General features: G+C 44.4%; 1 protein-coding gene across 1 annotated transcript in view; it reads right to left on the minus strand.

The window, feature by feature from the left end:
- The window catches only part of CTNNA2 (catenin alpha 2), a 613,234-nt gene that overhangs the window by 10,243 nt on the left and 585,289 nt on the right, over positions 1–17,702 (minus strand). The window contains exon 18 of the mRNA XM_070948152.1: positions 15,836–15,979. Within this exon, the coding sequence (XP_070804253.1) occupies positions 15,836–15,979 (144 nt within the window). The remainder of the gene's footprint in view (positions 1–15,835; positions 15,980–17,702) is intronic.

The following is a 17,702-nucleotide window of genomic DNA, read 5'->3' on the forward strand; positions in this document are numbered from 1 at the left end:
GTTCATTTAAGGACTGTTCGAAGTTACGACGTCACTGAAATGAGTGACTTATGACCATTTTTAATACTTACAACCAGTGGTGGGATTCAAGTAATTTAACAACCGGTTCTCTGCCCTAATGATTTCTTCCAACAACCAGTTTGCCAAACTGCTCAGAAAGTTAACAACCGGTTCTCCCGAAGTGGTGCGAACTGGCTGAATCCCACACTGCTTACAACCCAGTGGTGGGTTGCTACTGGTTCATCCCGGTTCGGGCGAAACGGTAGCAGCTGCAGCCGGAGGCTCCACCCACCCGCCCGGACGTCATCAAATACGATTTGCGCATGTAAATGAACCGGTAGGAAAGGTAAGTAAAACCCACCCCTGTTACGACCACAGCACCATCCCCATGGCCATCCGGTGAAAATTCAGACGCTTTGACAACTGTCTCATATTTATGACGGTTGCAGTATCCCAGGGTCTCGTGATTTCCTTTTGCGAACTTCCGACAAGCAAAGTCAATGGGGAAGCCAGATTCACTTAACAACCATGTTGCTAACTTAACAGCCGCACTGATTCGCTTAACAGCGGTGGCACGAAAGGTCGTAAAATGGGGGCAAAGCTCACTTAACAACTGTCTCGCTTAGCAACGGAAACATTGGACTCAATTGTGGTCGTTAAGTCGAAGACTACATGTAATTAGTACAATAAGGATTATTTAGGCTGGTCTCTTCCTTTGGCTTCCTTGTGAAGTGAGCTCTCTCTGTTTTGCTCGAGAGGCAAAATAACAACTCCTCGTTCTGACCTCAATTAGCTCATTTTTTTCCTTGCTTTCACTTTAAGTGGGCCCCACCGCCTGCTTAACGCTTAACAATATGGCTGGATATCAATAAATGTGAAAGCTTCCCTTGTTGATTGCTAAATAAGTAATTTCTTGATTTATTTTCCTAAAGAAAATAAAACGGGCATGTCTACTTTAATGAAAAGAAGGACGAGGGGAGACATGAGAGCAGTCTTCCAATATTTGAGGGGCTGCCACAAAGAAGAGGGGGGGGGGTCCATCCAACGCTGGGATTCACTTATCTTCACTACCGGTTTGCAAATGTGAGCGCACGTGCCACCTCCGCACATGCGCAGGGCTTTCTGCATATTTGCAGAAATCCACAAAAATGTGGATAAATGGGACATGATGACATCCGGGTGGGTGGGAGGAGCCATCCACAGGAGCCACTACCAGTTCGCCCGAACCGGATAGAACCGGCTGAATATCACCACTGGGTCCACCTATTCTCCAAAGCACCTGAAGGCAGGACAAGAAGCAAAGGATGGGAACTAATGTAGGAGAGAAGCAACCTAGAATTAAGAAGGAATTTCCTGACAGTGAGAACAATTCATCAGTGGAACAACTTGCCTCCAGACGTTGTGGGTGCTTCATCACTGGGAGGTTTTGAAGAAGAGACCGGACAACCATTTTCCAGGATGATATAAGGTGTCATGCTCAATGTAAACTAGAGAGCAATTTCTTCAACCACCTTCTCAAAGATAATTTTAAGTAATTCCTAAGGGTGGGGGAGGGTGATGTGTATAAGATGTACTCAATAAAGCCAGCCTCTTGTGGGTGACCCGCTCCCGTCACTTCCACGGCCATTGCATATTGAGAAAGCGGTTTTCCTATGTATGAATAGGTAAAGGTAAAAGTTTCCCTCGCACATACGGGCTAGTCGTTCCCGACTCTACGGGGTGGTACTCATCTCCATTTCAAAGCCGAAGAGCCAGTGCTGTCCAAAGACGTCTCCGTGATTATGTGGCTGGCATGACTCAATGCCAAAGGCACACGGAGCGCAGTTACCTTCCCACCAAAGGGAGTCCCTATTTTTCTTTTTCATGTGTCACACCTGAGCATTTTATTTTATTCATTAAACAAATTTATATAGCTGCCCAACTCACACGTAGGTGACTCCAGGTCGCTTACAAAAAAGTTAAAAATCCATCAGTTAATAAAATCCCATACATTTCCTTTTTGATAACCAAAAGGATTTCCTCCTTTAGACATAAGGCTGTATGTGCAACAAAGTCTACTTTTAAATTATTTGTGTCTGTAGTTTCGGAATCACCTGCTCTGTTTTCTTTCCAGGTATGTTACAAATAGTAAAACAATGCCTTTTCTTTTCTTAAAATCCGTGTCCATTCATTCTCTTGAATGATGGTTCCCCTCACTCCTGATATCATTTTGTGAATGGAGTCTGTGAGTTTCACCGTCTCAGGTGGTTTCTGGGTGGGAAAATCCTGGGAACATCCTAGGATAATGCCTGCTCTTCGCCTTAACCTCACAAACGAAACCCCTCCATCAAATAAATAATAAAAAATTTTAATTATACTTTTAAAGACTTTTTACAGTGCAAAATTGAAACCAGCTTTAATGTACTGTACGAAATACATTCGAACTCCATATTGAAAAGGCAGGCACCAATATGAGTACACCGCCCTGAGTCCCTCGGGAGAAGGTGCGGTATATAAATTCGAAATAAAATAAAATAAAATAAAATAAAATTAGAGACCTACGGAATTAAGTGTCAGCTGGACAATAAAACAACCTTTATTTTAGGTTGCTCTATGTGGTTTCCTCTCAGCCTAATAGGTGGTCCCTATTTTTCTACTTCCATTTTTTACGTGCTTTCGAACTGCTAGGTTGGCAGAAGCTGGGACAAGGAACGGGAGCTCACCCTGTTACGCGGCACTAGGGACTCGAACTGCTGAACTGCTGACCTTTCTATCGACAAGCTCAGCGTCTTAGCCACTGAGCCACCGTGTCCCTTATGTATGAATAGAATAAAAATTGTATTGTCACTTTAAATGTACACTAGTCAGCGTACATTAAAATGAAATTTTGTTGCATTCGGCTCTCAAAAGAAAACCATTATGCTTATACTCACATACACACACATATATGACACAGAGAAACACCACAGTCTAGTTCGAGTGTACACATATATGTGGCGAAAGAAACGAATCCTGCGAGTTTGCCAGACATATGGCATAAGGAACAAAGCAAAACAAACCTTCTCCCAGAGGGGAACAACAGAAACAGACTGTGTAGTGGGTGTGTGGGATCTCTAACAATGCTTCAAGCTCTAAGCACATAGCGCTTATAAGTAGCATCCTGAATAATGGGAAGCAAGCTTCCTATAATCTTCTCTGCTGTCCTCACCACTCTCTGTAGGGACTTTCTATCTGAGGCACTGATGTGACCCTACTAAACAGGGATGCAGTTTGTTAAGACGCTCTCAATCGTGCTTCTGTAAAAAGTGGCCAGGACTGAAGGAGAAAGATCCATGGAGAAATAATCAATATAGGCAATCCTTAACTGACAACAATTCATTTACTGACCAACTCTGGTTGCACTGAAAAAAAGTGATTTATGGCCATTTTTCACAATTATGATTGTTGCAGCATCCCCATGTTGATGGGATTTACATTCAGATGCTTGACAACTGGTTCATATTTATGACGGTTGCAGTGTCCTGGGTCCATGTAATTCCCTTTTGCGACCTTCTGACAAACAAAGTCAATGGGGAAGACAGATTCACTTAACAACCCTGCTACTAATTTAACCACTGCAGTGATTCACTTAACAAATGTGACAGGAAAAGTCGTAAAATGGGGCAAAACCCACTCAACAAAATTTTCACTTAGCCACATAAATTCTGGCTTCAATTGTGACCGTAAGTGGAGGACTACCTGTACAGGTAGTCCTTTGCTTACAACGATTTGTTTAGTGAAGTTGAAAAAGTGACTTTGAACAGGTCCTCGCACTAATGACCATCACAACCGTCACAACCACATGATCAAAATTCAGGGGCTTGGCAACTGGAATGTATTTACCACAGTGACAGCATCCCTGAGGTCATGTGATGGCAATTGACAACCTTCTTACTCTGCTTCTGACAAGCAAAGCCAACAAGGGAAGTCGGATTCATTTAACAACTGCATGATTCACTTAGAAACTGCCATGATTTGCTTAACAACCATGGCAAAAAAGTTCATAAAATGGGGCATTTAATACAACAGAATAACAGAGGAGATCTTCTAGTCCAACCCTCTGCTAAAGTAGGAAACCTTATATGGGTAGATCTTGACTTATGACCACAATTGAGCCCAAAATTTCTCTTGCGAAGTGAAACATTCGCTAAGTCAATATTGCCCCGTTTTACGACCTTTCTTGTTAACAGTTGTTAAGTGAAAAATTGGAGTTCTAACCCAGTTTTTAAGTGCATCTGCCTTCCCCCTTGACTTTGCTGATCAGCAAGTCCCCAAAGGGGATCACATGACCTCAGGACACTGCGACCATCATAAATATGAGTCAGTTTCCAAGCGCCTGAATTTTGAACCCATGACCATGAGGATGTTGCAATGGTTGTAAAGTGGGGGAAATGGCCGTGGCTCACTTTTTTCAGTGCCGTTGTAACTTTGAACCATCACTAAAGGAACTGTTGTAAGTCGAGGACTACCTGTACAAGGGTGGTATTCAGGGGTTGGTTCTACTTACCTTTACTACCGGTTCGCAATGGGGCCGCGCGCGCGCTCTTCTACGCATGCGCAGAAGCGTTCTGATGATGTTGGGTTCAGTGGGCAGAGCCTCCCACCAGTTTTACTACCGGTTCTATAGAACCGGGGCGAACCAGGGACAACCCATCACTGGCGGTATTCAGTTACCTTCGCTACCGGTTCACAAATGTGAACTCGCACACGCCACCTCTGGGCATACGCAGGTCCTTCCGGGCATGCGCAGAGCATCAAAAACGGGACATGATGACGTCCGGGTGGGTGGGTGGAGCCTCCCGCAGCCTCCGCTACCGGTTCGCTCAAAATGGATCGAACTGGCTGAATACCACCACTGTACCTGCACCATTTCAGACAAATAGTTGTCCATCCTCTTCTTCAAAACTTCTAGTGTTAGAGCAACCTATTTGATCTGGACATTAAAAGGAAATGTCTGTATATGCATGGACCTTTTACTAGCAAGACAAAGGTTGTTCTTTGATACCCTTCAAAGTGTGAGCAGTGATGCTACGTGCAGCCACAATCAATAGATTTGTGCCTTCTTTTTTTTTTTTTTTGTCCTTTTGTTTCACACGGTTTCTATCAGCTTTAGCAACTTTTCTTGGACATAGTCATTTAAATCCATTTTATCGATGGGACAATTTGTTTTCCTCCAGATACTGGAAGATCTGACTTTTCTTTTTTTTTTTTACAGCCAATTAAGAGAACGACAACTCGATCATGGGAAATTAACCACCTTAACAAATTTCTTCCCATAGTACGTGTTAGAGTCATAGGATGATTCCCTTTGGGCCCCGAGATCTCAGGAATTTGGTTTGAACCCAGCAACTTTGAGTAACATTTTGAGGGATGCAACCGAGCGCGCACATTACAAATGCGTTTTTCTTGACGACGTTCTGTTTATTATCAATTGTAAACCGAGGAGGAGAAATTTTTGCCAGCGGGTTGCTACAAAATTAGAAATGCAAACGGCGTGTCTTGATTCTGTTCTGTGTGGTTCGATTCTCCTTTAAAAGGGCAAAAAAAAAAAAAAAGTACAGGGGTGGGCTTCAAAAATTTTAGCAAGGGGTTTTCTGCCTGATTGTTGGGTGGGCGTGGACATGGTGGGCGTGGCCTAGTCGGCCTCTTGCACCACGGGGGAGGGGGGGGTGTTTTTGCCCTCCCTGGGCTCCAGAGGCTTTTTTTGAGCCTCCGGGAGGGTGAAAAAATGGCCTCCCCAGGCTCCGGAGGCCCTCTGGAGGCTGGAAACGGGCCCGTTTCCAGACTTCCTGAACTTTTGGTAGGCCTGTTTTTTGCCCTCCCCGAGACTCTGTGCGCATACCTGCATCCAAAATGGACCACATGGGGACTCCTGGGAGGGGAGGGGCAGGGTGGGCGGGGCCAGCCAGGAGTGGGATTTGGGGGTTCTCCGAACTGCACAGAATCTTAGCTAGAGGTTCTCCCGAACCCTGTGAACCCCAAACAGCCCAGCCCTGGCTTTATCTGGGAATAAGCCTCAGTGAATTCTATCAGTTTACATTTGAATAAGCACGACTGCAGACAGCAAACCTTCCCCGTAAAACAGAAACTCTATAAGTTTTCTACTGCTGGTGTCAGGCAAATGAGAAGAAGCGGAAAGAACCTGCTGCCATGTCTATTTGCAGAGTTTGGGAGTTCGTTGTTTAATTTTCTGTAAGGAAGATGTGTTCGAACCCACACTTGTGTGCGAAGGAACCCTAATGAATTAAGAGATACTCACTTCCAACTCCATCTGTAGAGAGACCACATTTCATTTCATTTTCATTTAATCCCCTGCCTGTCTCCTCTAGTGAGTACTCTAGGCGGTTAGTGATATTTCAAAAGAAAAGAAAGCAGAATCCAAATGATATTAACAATAACAACAGATGCTAACATTATTTTACATTTGGACCTTAAAAGCCTGTTGACAGAAATGCATGTTGATAGAATCTTGAAATGCTAAGAGATAAGGAGACATGGAGTCCATCCATAGTTTTCTTTTTCTTTCTTTCTTCCTTCCTTTCTTCATTCATTCCTTCCTTTCTTCCTCCCTCCCTTTTCTTTCTTTCTTCCCTCATCCTCTCTTTCTCTCTCTCTCTTTCCTTCTTTTTCTTTCTTTCCTTTTTCTTTCCTGTTCTTCCTTCCTTTCTTCTTCCCTCCCTCCCTCTTTCTTTTCTTTCTTTCTGTCTTTTTTCCTTTCTTTCTTCCCAAACCCCCTCTCTCTCTCTCTTTCTCTTTCTTTCTTTCTTTCTTTCTTTCTTTCTTTCTTTCTTTCTTTCTTTCTTTCTTTCTTTCTTTCTTTCTTTCTTTCTTCTTCCCTCCCTTCCTCCTTCTCTTTCTTTTCTTTCTTTCTTTTTTCCTTTCTTTCTTCCCTCCCCCTCTCTTTCTCTCTCTCTCTCTTTCCTTCTTTCTTTGTCTTTCTTTCCTTTTTCTTTCCTGTTCTTCCTTCCTTTCTTTTTCCCTCCTTCCCTCTCTTTCTTTTCTTTCTTTCTGTCTTTTTTCCTTTCTTTCTTCCCAAACCCCCTCTCTCTTTCTCTCTCTCTCTTTCTCTTGCTTTCTTTCTGTCTTTCTTTCCTTTTTCTTCCTTCCTTTCTTTCTTCTTCCCTCCCTCCCTCCTTCTCTTTCTTTTCTTTCTTTCTTTTTTCCTTTCTTTCTTCCCTCCCCCCTCTCTCTTTCTCTCTCTCTTTCTTTTTTTTTCTTTCTTTCCTTCTTTCTACATGTGTATGTGTATGGTTGTGTGTGAGAGAATTGGGCTGGTGATGGACTCGCACGCTGTTGCTCCTCCCTCCCTCTTTCCTGTTTTTATATATGTTTATATATTATGAATTATTTTACAAAAATATATATTTTTATAAATAATTCAAGGCAGCAAACTTATTAATAATCCTTACTTCTCCTATTTTCCCCACCATTAATAACCCTGCATGATGGATTGGGCTGAATGAGAGGGACTGGCTCAAAGTCACCAGCTTGGTTTCATGCCTAAGGTGGCACTAGAAGTCACCATCTCCCGGTGATTGGCCTAAAGTCGTCACCTGCTGGCTTTTGAACCTTTAGGCAGACTAGAACTCACTATTTCCTAGTGATTGGCTTAAGGCTTAAAGGCACCTAGCTTGCTTTCATGCCTAAAATGGGACTGGAACTCACTGTGACTGACCCAAATTCACCCAGCCAGCTTTCATGGCTAAAGCAGAACTAGAACTCACTCTCTCCTGGCAATTGCCCCAAAGTTACTTAGCTAGCTTTTGTGCCTAAGGCAGGGCTACAACTCACTGTCTCCTGGCAATTAGCCCAAATGGCAATTAACCCAATTAATCCAAAGTCTTCCAGCCAACTTTCATCCCTAAGGTGGAACTAGAACTCACCATCTCTAGCCTGGTGCCTTAACCACTAGACCAAACAGCTGAAAGAAGTGAAGAAGTACCGTGTTTCCCCGAAAATAAGACCCTGTCTTATATTTTTTTGAACCCTGAAATAAGCGCTTGGCCTTATTGCCATCCACTCAAAAGCCTGATTGGGCTTATTATGAGGAGATGTCTTATTTTGGGGTATATAAAGGCAGTCAACAGGTAACCCCATAGGCAAAACGAATGTCCAAAGCCTTTTGTTAACCATCTAAACCAGGGGTCACCAACCTTCCAGACCTCAGGGACCACTAAATTCATAATTTTAAACCCCGTGGACCACTAATATGATCTACCTAATGACTGGCTGGGTGGGCGTGGCTAGGTGGTCATGTGACTGGGTGGGCGTGGCCAACTTGATTGCCAACTCAATGTCACTCACGTTGAGGTGCGCCTCAACAGCCTCTACTTGCCCCTCCCAGCCACTCCTCGCCTGCCCATCTGGGCTCCTTAGGGCCCCGACAGGAAGCAGTTGTTGGAGCTAAGCAGCCACCATGAGAAAGAGTTGGCAAAACAGCTCAGTTCAAATTGGATCTGGCCGAGAAGGAGGCTCAGCAGAAGCACCTCACTGAGGACTAGGAGCATAGGCTTTCCAAGCAGAGGGAAGGCCTGCGGGAGTGCAAAGCCAGGTACCGGCGCCTGGAGGCTCAGCGGGCTGAGATGGTCAGCCAGTTCCAGGCCATGATGCAGTCCCACTGGAACGAGGCCCTCTGGCTCTTCGCCACCAGTGGCGCTTCCTTCCAGCCTTCGTCCAAAGCCCCCCACCAGGAGGCTGAAGCAGACCCCAAGTCGGAATTTCTCCCCCTCTCCCACCCACACAAAACTACCCCGAAGGGGGAGACTCTCTGCAGGAACACAAGCGTTCATTGCACATATCCAGCCCAGGGGCTGTAATTTGAGGACCCCTGATTTAGTGCGATATAAAAAATGCAAATAAGTTTTCTGAGGACCATCAACATTTTCTCGCGGACCACCAGTTGGTGACCGTTGATCTATAACACCCAGAAAGTCCACAAATGGCTTCCAAACTCTGCAGGAATCTTGCTTGCCTGATGGTGCTCTCCTAACAGAGACTCTCCCAAAATACAGTCTCGGATGTTTATCCCAGAATTGGTCTGTAAAGCACTTTCTAAATCCTGGTGTAAAGGTAATGAAGTAAACATAAGGAAATTATATGGATGTCTTGTTTCATTGGAGCTGCACAAAAGCTACTCTTTCGGGGGCAGGAGAGACAGCAGATGTGTCTGGAAAACAGACACCAGATTTGTGCATTGTACGATTTCAAAGCACGCTCAAATAACCACCTCCGTATTTCTAATTCTGACATGATGAGAAGGATGACAGAATAGGCAGCACCAGCAGCAGCAGCTGGCTGATTTTATCGGGTTTCAGATGCTAAGCAGGGTCTGGCTTGGTTGATATGTGGATGTGCCAATCTCAGGGTTGTAGGTTACTCAGGAAAGTCTAAAACAATCCCCACCCCAGGGTAAAAAATTTTCATACTACTGATAGAACTAGAGGCTGCCCCAAAGAAGAGGGAGTCAAGCTATTCTCCAAAGCACCTGAAGGGCAGAACAAGAAGCAATGGATGGAAACTAATCAAGGAGAGAAGCAACCTAGAACTAAGGAGAAATTTCCTGACAGTGAGAACAATTCATCAGTGGAACAACTTGCCACAAGAAGTTGTGAATGCTCCAAGACTGGAAGTTTTTAAGAAGAGGTTGGATACCCATTTGTCTGAAGTGGCGTAGGGTTTCCTGCCTAAGCAGGAGGTTGGACGAGAAGACCTCCAGGGTCCCTTCCAATGCTGCTATTCTAGTCTAACTCAAATTTTGATATTAAGTCAATATCTGTGGGGTGCTTGGCTCTTTCTGAGCTTAGTGATTTCCTTGCAGAAGTTTCATGATCAAACTAGGTAACATTGTCAGTGCTTAGAAAGGAGTGGAATTTGGGGAGAGTGATGGGGGTGGAGGAGGAGGAGGAAGAGGAGGAGGAGGACTGTGGGGTCTTTGGTGGTCTCTGAGCTTGGCGGTTTTCTTGCAGATGTTTCATTACCCAACTAGGTAATATCATCAGTGCTGGAAGGGAACGGAGCTTACTCTCTGTTTATATACAAGTAACTTGCACCGTCAGTGTTGCTAAGAGTGGTCTTGGCAGTTAATCACTGCAGATTAACACCATGATTAACACCAGATCAATAATATCCCAATCAAGGAAACAGACTCAGACAAACAACCCAACAGTAATTAGTCTAATCAAGGATGGAACCACCAAGAATGCTCCCACCAGTACTAACAGGGCAAGCCACTTGTACCAGGGGTGGGTTCTAAATTCTTTTACTACCGGTTCTGTGGGTGTGGCTTATTTTGTGGGCGTGGCTTGATGGTCATGTGACAATTATTTAGGATTTAGCAGATGTACTGGTCTACCAGGCTTTTAACTGCTTGCAGAGCTATACCGATCTACCCATTTGTTTTTTGCAGGCACTGATCTACTCAAGTATTTTGCAGACACTGATCTACTCATGTATTTTTGCAGGCACTGATCTACTCAGGTATTTTTGCAGGCACTGGTCTACTCATGTATTTTTGCAGGCACTGATCTACTCATGTATTTTTGCAGGCACCGGTCTACTCATGTATTTTTGCAGGCACTGATCTACTCATGTATTTTTGCAGGCACTGATCTACTCAGGTATTTTTGCAGGCACTGATCTACTCAAGTATTTTGCAGACACTGATCTACTCATGTATTTTTGCAGACACTGATCTACTCATGTATTTTTGCAGGCACTGATCTACTCAGGTATTTTTGCAGGCACTGATCTACTCAAGTATTTTGCAGACACTGATCTACTCATGTATTTTTGCAGGCACTGATCTACTCATGTATTTTTGCAGGCACTGGTCTACTCATGTATTTTTGCAGGCACTGATCTACTCATGTATTTTTGCAGGCACCGGTCTACTCATGTATTTTTGCAGGCACTGATCTACTCATGTATTTTTGCAGGCACTGATCTACTCAGGTATTTTTGCAGGCACTGATCTACTCAAGTATTTTGCAGACACTGATCTACTCATGTATTTTTGCAGGCACTGATCTACTCATGTATTTTTGCAGGCACTGATCTACTCAAGTATTTTGCAGACACTGATCTACTCATGTATTTTTGCAGGCACTGATCTACTCATGTATTTTTGCAGGCACTGATCTACTCAAGTATTTTGCAGACACTGATCTACTCATGTATTTTTGCAGGCACCGGTCTACTCATTTGTTTTCTTTTGACACTGATCAGCTGTAGGGCGGCCCTTTGAAGCCCCGCGGCAAGAGTTTAAACAGTTTTTTTCCCTCTAGCCATCAGCTGGGACTCAGGAGGCAGCAATAGATTGGGGGTGGGGCCAAATAAAAGGTAAGAATAACGTGGGGGTGGGGAGTGCGGGGGGTGGGAGGCGTGGGGGGGCAGAACTGGTTCGGTGACATCATATCATCACCACTACCGGCTCGGGAGAACTGGGCCGAACCGGAAGGAACCCACCACTGACTTGTACATAAACAGAAAGCAAAGCCCCTCCCTTCTAGCACTGATGATGTTACCTAGTTGGGTAATGAAACATTTGCAAGAGAAGAATCAAGCTCAAGACAGCACCAAGAATCCCACAACTTCCATACCGCAATCAAGAAAAACTACACAGATGTGTTCAGGGAGGCATGAGGAATGACGCTTGAATTGAATGACACTTTAAGATAATAGTATTAGTACACATCCAGAGTCTTTCAATGGAGTTTTGTCCAGATAACTAGAGTTCGTGCAGAATCACTTCTAGATGTACATTTCGAACTTCATCGGATGTTCTGGGATCAGGCTGTGGGAAGCTGATCAAGATAACCACCTGTCCAAATATGAAACAAGCCAAACTTGATCAAGCTTCAACCCCTACAGCCTTTCTTCATTATCTAAAATTAATGATCTTGCCTGAGGTGACATCTCCCCTTTATTTTACATATGACCTTGGCGAAAGACGTCATTCTTTGAAGGATGGAGCTGAGAGTTTTCTCCTGATCTGTGGTCCTTGGGTCACTTCATCCCTACCCATTCATTAGCAGCACTTTATGCTGGATGCCTCAATTTGGTCTCCAACTCTCCCTTCAAGGTTCAAAGGAACAACTTTGTTATTCTGAGTAAAAAGGGCACATTTTCAAGCAAGGTCTCCAACGAAGCTCCCCCGCTCAACTCCTAAAACTTGGCTCTGACGGGCGAACGTGCCTCAGTTGGCACCAAAAGTGAACAGAATAATAAAAAAGGGAATAAAATGTAATAAACCCTTGACTTATCCACTTCTACTACTGTGTTCCCTTTAGAAACTAATCCTTTCCATTTTTGTTTTAAAACCTCAGTTTTCTTTTTTAATTCACAGCTTTTCCTCCTACAAAAAGAGGATCGAGCGAGCCTAAAAGCAACTTGGGGTTTTTCAGCGTTTTGTGTGAGGAAAAAAAAAAGAAGAAGACGGCGTATTAATTCTCCTTTGAATGCAAGCAGGCGATTCGTTTACAATGAAGTTTGCTAATCGCTCAAGAAAAAAAAAAGAGCACTTAAAATCTAATTGTCTGAGACTTTCTCGAGGTACTGAAAGAAAGGCAGGTATATTTGTTCAAACAAACAAACTGTAGGCTTGGAACAGGATATTTATTCCAGTGACAATTTTGAAATATTTGCATTGTTTCTCTGTTGATCAACTAACTGGAGATGGGTATTTGGGACTCAGTTTTCCCAGAAAAGAACGCAATTCCTTAAGGTGCCTTTTGGCTAGAGTGAATTATTCCTTTCCTCCTCTCTTTGATCTTCTCTAGACATGCAAAAAAACAAAAAAAAAACAAACTTCAGAGGAATAAATGGGATTAAAAGGTGAAATGATTAATTAACCCCCTGTCCCTCAAGGGGGAATAAACATCTGAAACAATAACAAATAATTATACTGATAATAAGTTTTGTTTGCTATGCAGGGCTAACAGAAGGCAAGGGCAAAAACAATGGAAGACCTCACCATTTTTTTTTTGCTAGGAAAAAAATAATAATAAGGTGGTTAAATGTAACTAAGATAGCCAGTTTGGTGTAGTGGTTAGGGCAGGGGTCGGCAACCTGCGGCTCTGGAGCCGCATGTGGCTCTTTCATCCCTCTGCTGCGGCTCCCTGTTGCTGGTCGGCTCCACAATTGATAGGGCTTTCGGTTAGGACAGGTAGAGGAAAAAGAATGCCGTGCTAGGAGGAGACTCTATGGTGGGGAATCGGACTTCCGGTCAGCAGAGGAAAACGGACACTGTGCTAGGAGGAGACTCTATGATGGGGGAACCGGATTTCCGGTTGGTTCCAGAATTGAACAGGGGCTTCCGGTTAGGACCTTTGTGGCTCTTTGAGTGTTTAAGGTTGCCGACCCCTGGGTTAGGGAATCAGGCTAGAAACTGGAAGAGTGTGAGTTCTAGTTCTGCCTTAGGCACAAAGCCAGCTGGGTGACATTGGTCAATCACCAGGAGTCTGTGAATTCTAGTCTCATCTTAGGTATGAAAACTGCCTGGGGGATTTTGAGACAATCACCAAGAGGCAGTAAGTTCTAGTCCCACCTTAGATATGAAAGCCAGCTGGGTGACTTTGGGCCAATCGCTAGGAGATGGTGAGTTCTAGTTCTACCTTAGGCATAAAAGCCAAAGGAGGAGGCTAAGGCCTATCACTTCTGAGGTGGGTTGGGGGAAATACCTTGCCAAGAAAACTGCAAGGACTAAACTAAGAAGTTGCAGAGTCAAAGACTAACTCAAAGGCACCCTCTCTCCAAAAATAGATAAAAGAAAGAAAGAAAAAGGAAGTACCATATCAGTACATAAAAGATAAAGGTAAAGGTTCCCCTCGAATATATGTGCTAGTCGTTCCCGACTCCAGGGGGCGGTGCTCATCTCCGTTTCAAAGCCGAAGAGCCAGTGCTGTCCGAAGACGTCTCTGTGGTCATGTGGCCGGCATGACTCAATGCCAAAGGTGCACGGAACGCTGTTACCTTCCCACCAAAGGTGGTCCCTATTTTTTTACTTGCATTTTTACGTGCTTTGGAACTGCTAGGTTGCAAAAGCTGGGACAAGTAATGGGAGCTCACCCTGTTAGGCGGCACTAGGGACTCGAACCGCTGAACTGCCGACCTTTCAATCAACAATCTCAGTGTCTTAGGCACTGAGCCACCGCATCCCTGCATATCAGTAAGTACTATCCCCCAAAGCATCAACTTAAGTGCCTTAGCTTATCACTACCACTAGAAGGGCATACTTTGTGCCAACCCATAGTAAGCATGCACTGGTCTCACCCATTAGCTGGAGGCAGAAGACCTCTGGCCTTATGATGGATTTGTGTTTATGTGGAGGTTGTGTATGTGGCAAACCACGTTGAGAATCCTTTGTCAGAGAAGGGCAGTCGACAACTCCTTCTCCAAAGAAGCATATTTCCTAAGCCACACGTGATTCCCACTGAATTCAAAGAGGATAAAAAAATGTCCCACATTTTTCAAACTTCACCTTCAGAATTGGTTTACTTATGGTCTGATAGAACCTCCTCCTTCACACAAGAACATGCATTCTTGTAGTTGCCTGGAGCAATTCTCAACTGGCGTGGAGGAAAAAGCTTTTATTCCCTCAAAGCAATGTTGTCGGGTAGCACTATATGAAAATTTCTATAGTTAACACCTTTAAGTTCAGCTTGTGGAAAAACCAGTATGTTGCTGGTGATCAGCGCCATCATCATAAGCATAATCAGCGATACTTACTGATCATACCATATTTGCAGTTCACATTTCAATAGGTAGATAATGTCTTTTTTTTTGACGATGGCCTACAGAATGCTAATGGACATGATGTGTCGCACTTGCCTTGAGTCAAGCTATGTGTCATTCACATGACTAGGTGAAGATTTTGCTGATCCTTATGCATCTGTAGAAGAGCAGGCGGAGCTGTGGGTGGAGTTAAGTGTGTCATCAGCTTAGAGTCATTACGTTGCCGCAAACGGCCCAAGTTCAGCCTCTTCCTTGAATTCCGTTGATTCTTTATCTGGCGCCGATTCAGGGTTGAACTTTATTGGACTAGATTCTTTTGAACGGGCTTGAGCAATCAATCTTCTGACCTGAAACTTAACCTAAGGTCCCGATCCTTTGTGCCCGACATTCATCAAGTCAACTGAAGTTCAAATTTGAATCTGTGCCAGATGAAGAATCAACGGAATTTAAGGCGTGTGTGTGTGTGTGTGTGTGGATTTGCATTGCTTGTGGCAACTTAATGACTCCAAACTGATGATGCACATAACTCCGCCTCCAGCTCTGCCTGCTTTTTTCCTACAAAATCTGGTTTATAGAACAAATTGGGGGCAGAACTAATAGAAGCCGCCCTATCTGAATAACTAAAGCCAACAGTCGCTATAACATATGGATGGGAGAATAAACACATGAGTAAAATACACCCACAATTTTTAAAAAATGCCTTGCATCTTTCCGTTAAAATATATTGCACCCACCGTTAAAAAATGCCCTACATTTTTTAATATTAAGTTGTTAATATTGGACTTAACTTCAGTCCTTAAGTTTCTTCAACAAACATTTTGGCCTGCTCGGGAACAGCCTCCTGCCATAAATATAGATTCTTCATTTAAATGTTGGGATTATTAACCAACATTAATTAATAGGTGTTTCAAGTCCAAAGCGATGCTTTGAAACCCAAAACAAGGCCCACTGAGACTCCCAGCAATTTGAAATCACACCACCGCTACGGATTCAAGTCAACCCCTCCTCTAAGAAGCGCGCCCTACAACTGCGTCCGTTTTACAACTTGCACGGAAAGGCATAGTTTAGAAACAAGGGTTTTACTCACCATGGAGGAGTCCCCACTTCCGTTTGCAACCGTAGCGCCTTCAGCACAGGTGGGTAGGTGGGTAGAAAGTTGACTAGCCCTGCCCCCATCTATGACATCACACTCTACCTCATAAAAGGTAGTGAAAGTGCTTTGAACTCCAGGCTGATTTCCGAGAGATACAGAAAAGAAAGAGTGAGACAGAGAGAGAGAGAGAGAGAGAGCAAGAGAAATATGGTGCCCTATTGTAGGAGGTAGGAGATCAGGCCCGGGAAGGGGAATAGGAAATGGAAGGGGAAGAGGAAGGGGAAATGGAAGGGGAAGGGGAAGAGGAAATGGAAGGGGAAGGGGAAATGGAAGGGGAAATGGAAGGGGAAGGGGAAATGGAAGAGGAAATGTAAGGGGAAGGGGAAGAGGAAATGGAAGGGGAAGGGGAAAGGGAAGGGGAATGGAAGGGGAAGGGGAAATGGAAGGGGAAATGGAAGGGGAAGGGGAAGAGGAAGGGGAAATGGAAGGGGAAGGGGAAGAGGAAATGGAAGGGGAAGAGGAAATGGAATGGAAAGAGGAAATGGAAGGGGAAGGGAAGAGGAAATGGAAGGGGAAGAGGAAATGAAGGGGAAGAGGAAATGGAAGGGAAAGAGGAAATGGAAGGAGAAGGGAAGAGGAAATGGAAGGGGAATAGGAAATGGAAGGGGAAGGGGAAGGGGAAGAGGAAATGGAAGGGGAAGGGGAAGAGGAAATGGAAGGGGAAGGGGAAGAGGAAATGGAAGGGGAAGAGGAAATGGAAGGGGAAAGGGAAGGGGAAATGGAAATGGAAGGGGAAAGGGAAGAGGAAATGGAAGGGGAAGACAGGGTTGGGTACTCCACAACTTTTCAGGGGCTTCCATGGTGAATTACTCTGTTTTAGCAATGTTCTCCCTTGCTCCCTGAGCACAGGCATATCAAGTCCAAGATCACTTATGAGAAAGGCGAGTGACGGGAATGATGGGCTGGGGAGTACAGGTAGTCCTCGACTTCCAACAGTTCGTTTAGTGACCGTGTGGAGTTACGACGGCACTGGAAAAAGTGACTTTTGGCCGTTTTTCACCCTTGTGACCTTTGACACGTGATTTACATTCGGATGCTTGACAACTGACTCATATTTATGACGGTTGCAGTGTCCCGGGGGGGGGCAGGGGGTTGTCACATGACCCCCCCTTTTGCAACCTTCTGACAAGCAAAGTCCGTGGGGAAGCCCGATTCACTTAACAACTGTGTTATTAACTTAACCACTGGAGTGATTCACTTAACAACTGTGGCAAGATGGGGCAAGACAAATTTCTCACTCAGCAACATAAATGTTGAGCTCAACCGTGGACGTAAGTTGAGGACTATCTGTAGTCCTCGACTTAATGGTTGTAAGTCGAGGACTACAGATAGTCCTCGACTTACAACAGACTTACAACAGACTTACAACCATTCATTTAGCAACCGTTTGACGTTACAACGGTGCTGAAAAACAGGGATTTTCAATCAGTCCTCGCACTTACGGCCATCGCAGTATCCTCATGGTCACTGATCAAAAATCGGGCGCTGGGCAGCTGGTGGTTATTTACAACACTTGCAGCATGCCAGGGCCATGTGATTGCCACCTGCAGGCTTCTCAGCCGGCTCCCAACAAGCCAGGTTAAGGGGGGAAAGAAACCAGATTCGCTTCAACGACCATGTGATTCACTTAACAACTGTGGCAATAAAAGTTGTAAAGTTGGGCGCGATTCACTGAACTTGCTTGCTTAGCGAGAGAAATTCTGTTCCCATTTCTGGTCGTAAGTCGAGGACTATCTGTATTTTATTCATCTAAAAAGGGCCGCAATTCTACAATGAATGATCATCGTCTGTTTCCCCTAAC

Source organism: Pituophis catenifer, unplaced genomic scaffold (assembly GCF_029215685.1).
Source record: "Pituophis catenifer annectens isolate HBS135680 unplaced genomic scaffold, rPitCat1.0.hap2 SCAF_8, whole genome shotgun sequence".
Classification (NCBI taxonomy): Eukaryota; Metazoa; Chordata; class Lepidosauria; order Squamata; family Colubridae; genus Pituophis; species Pituophis catenifer.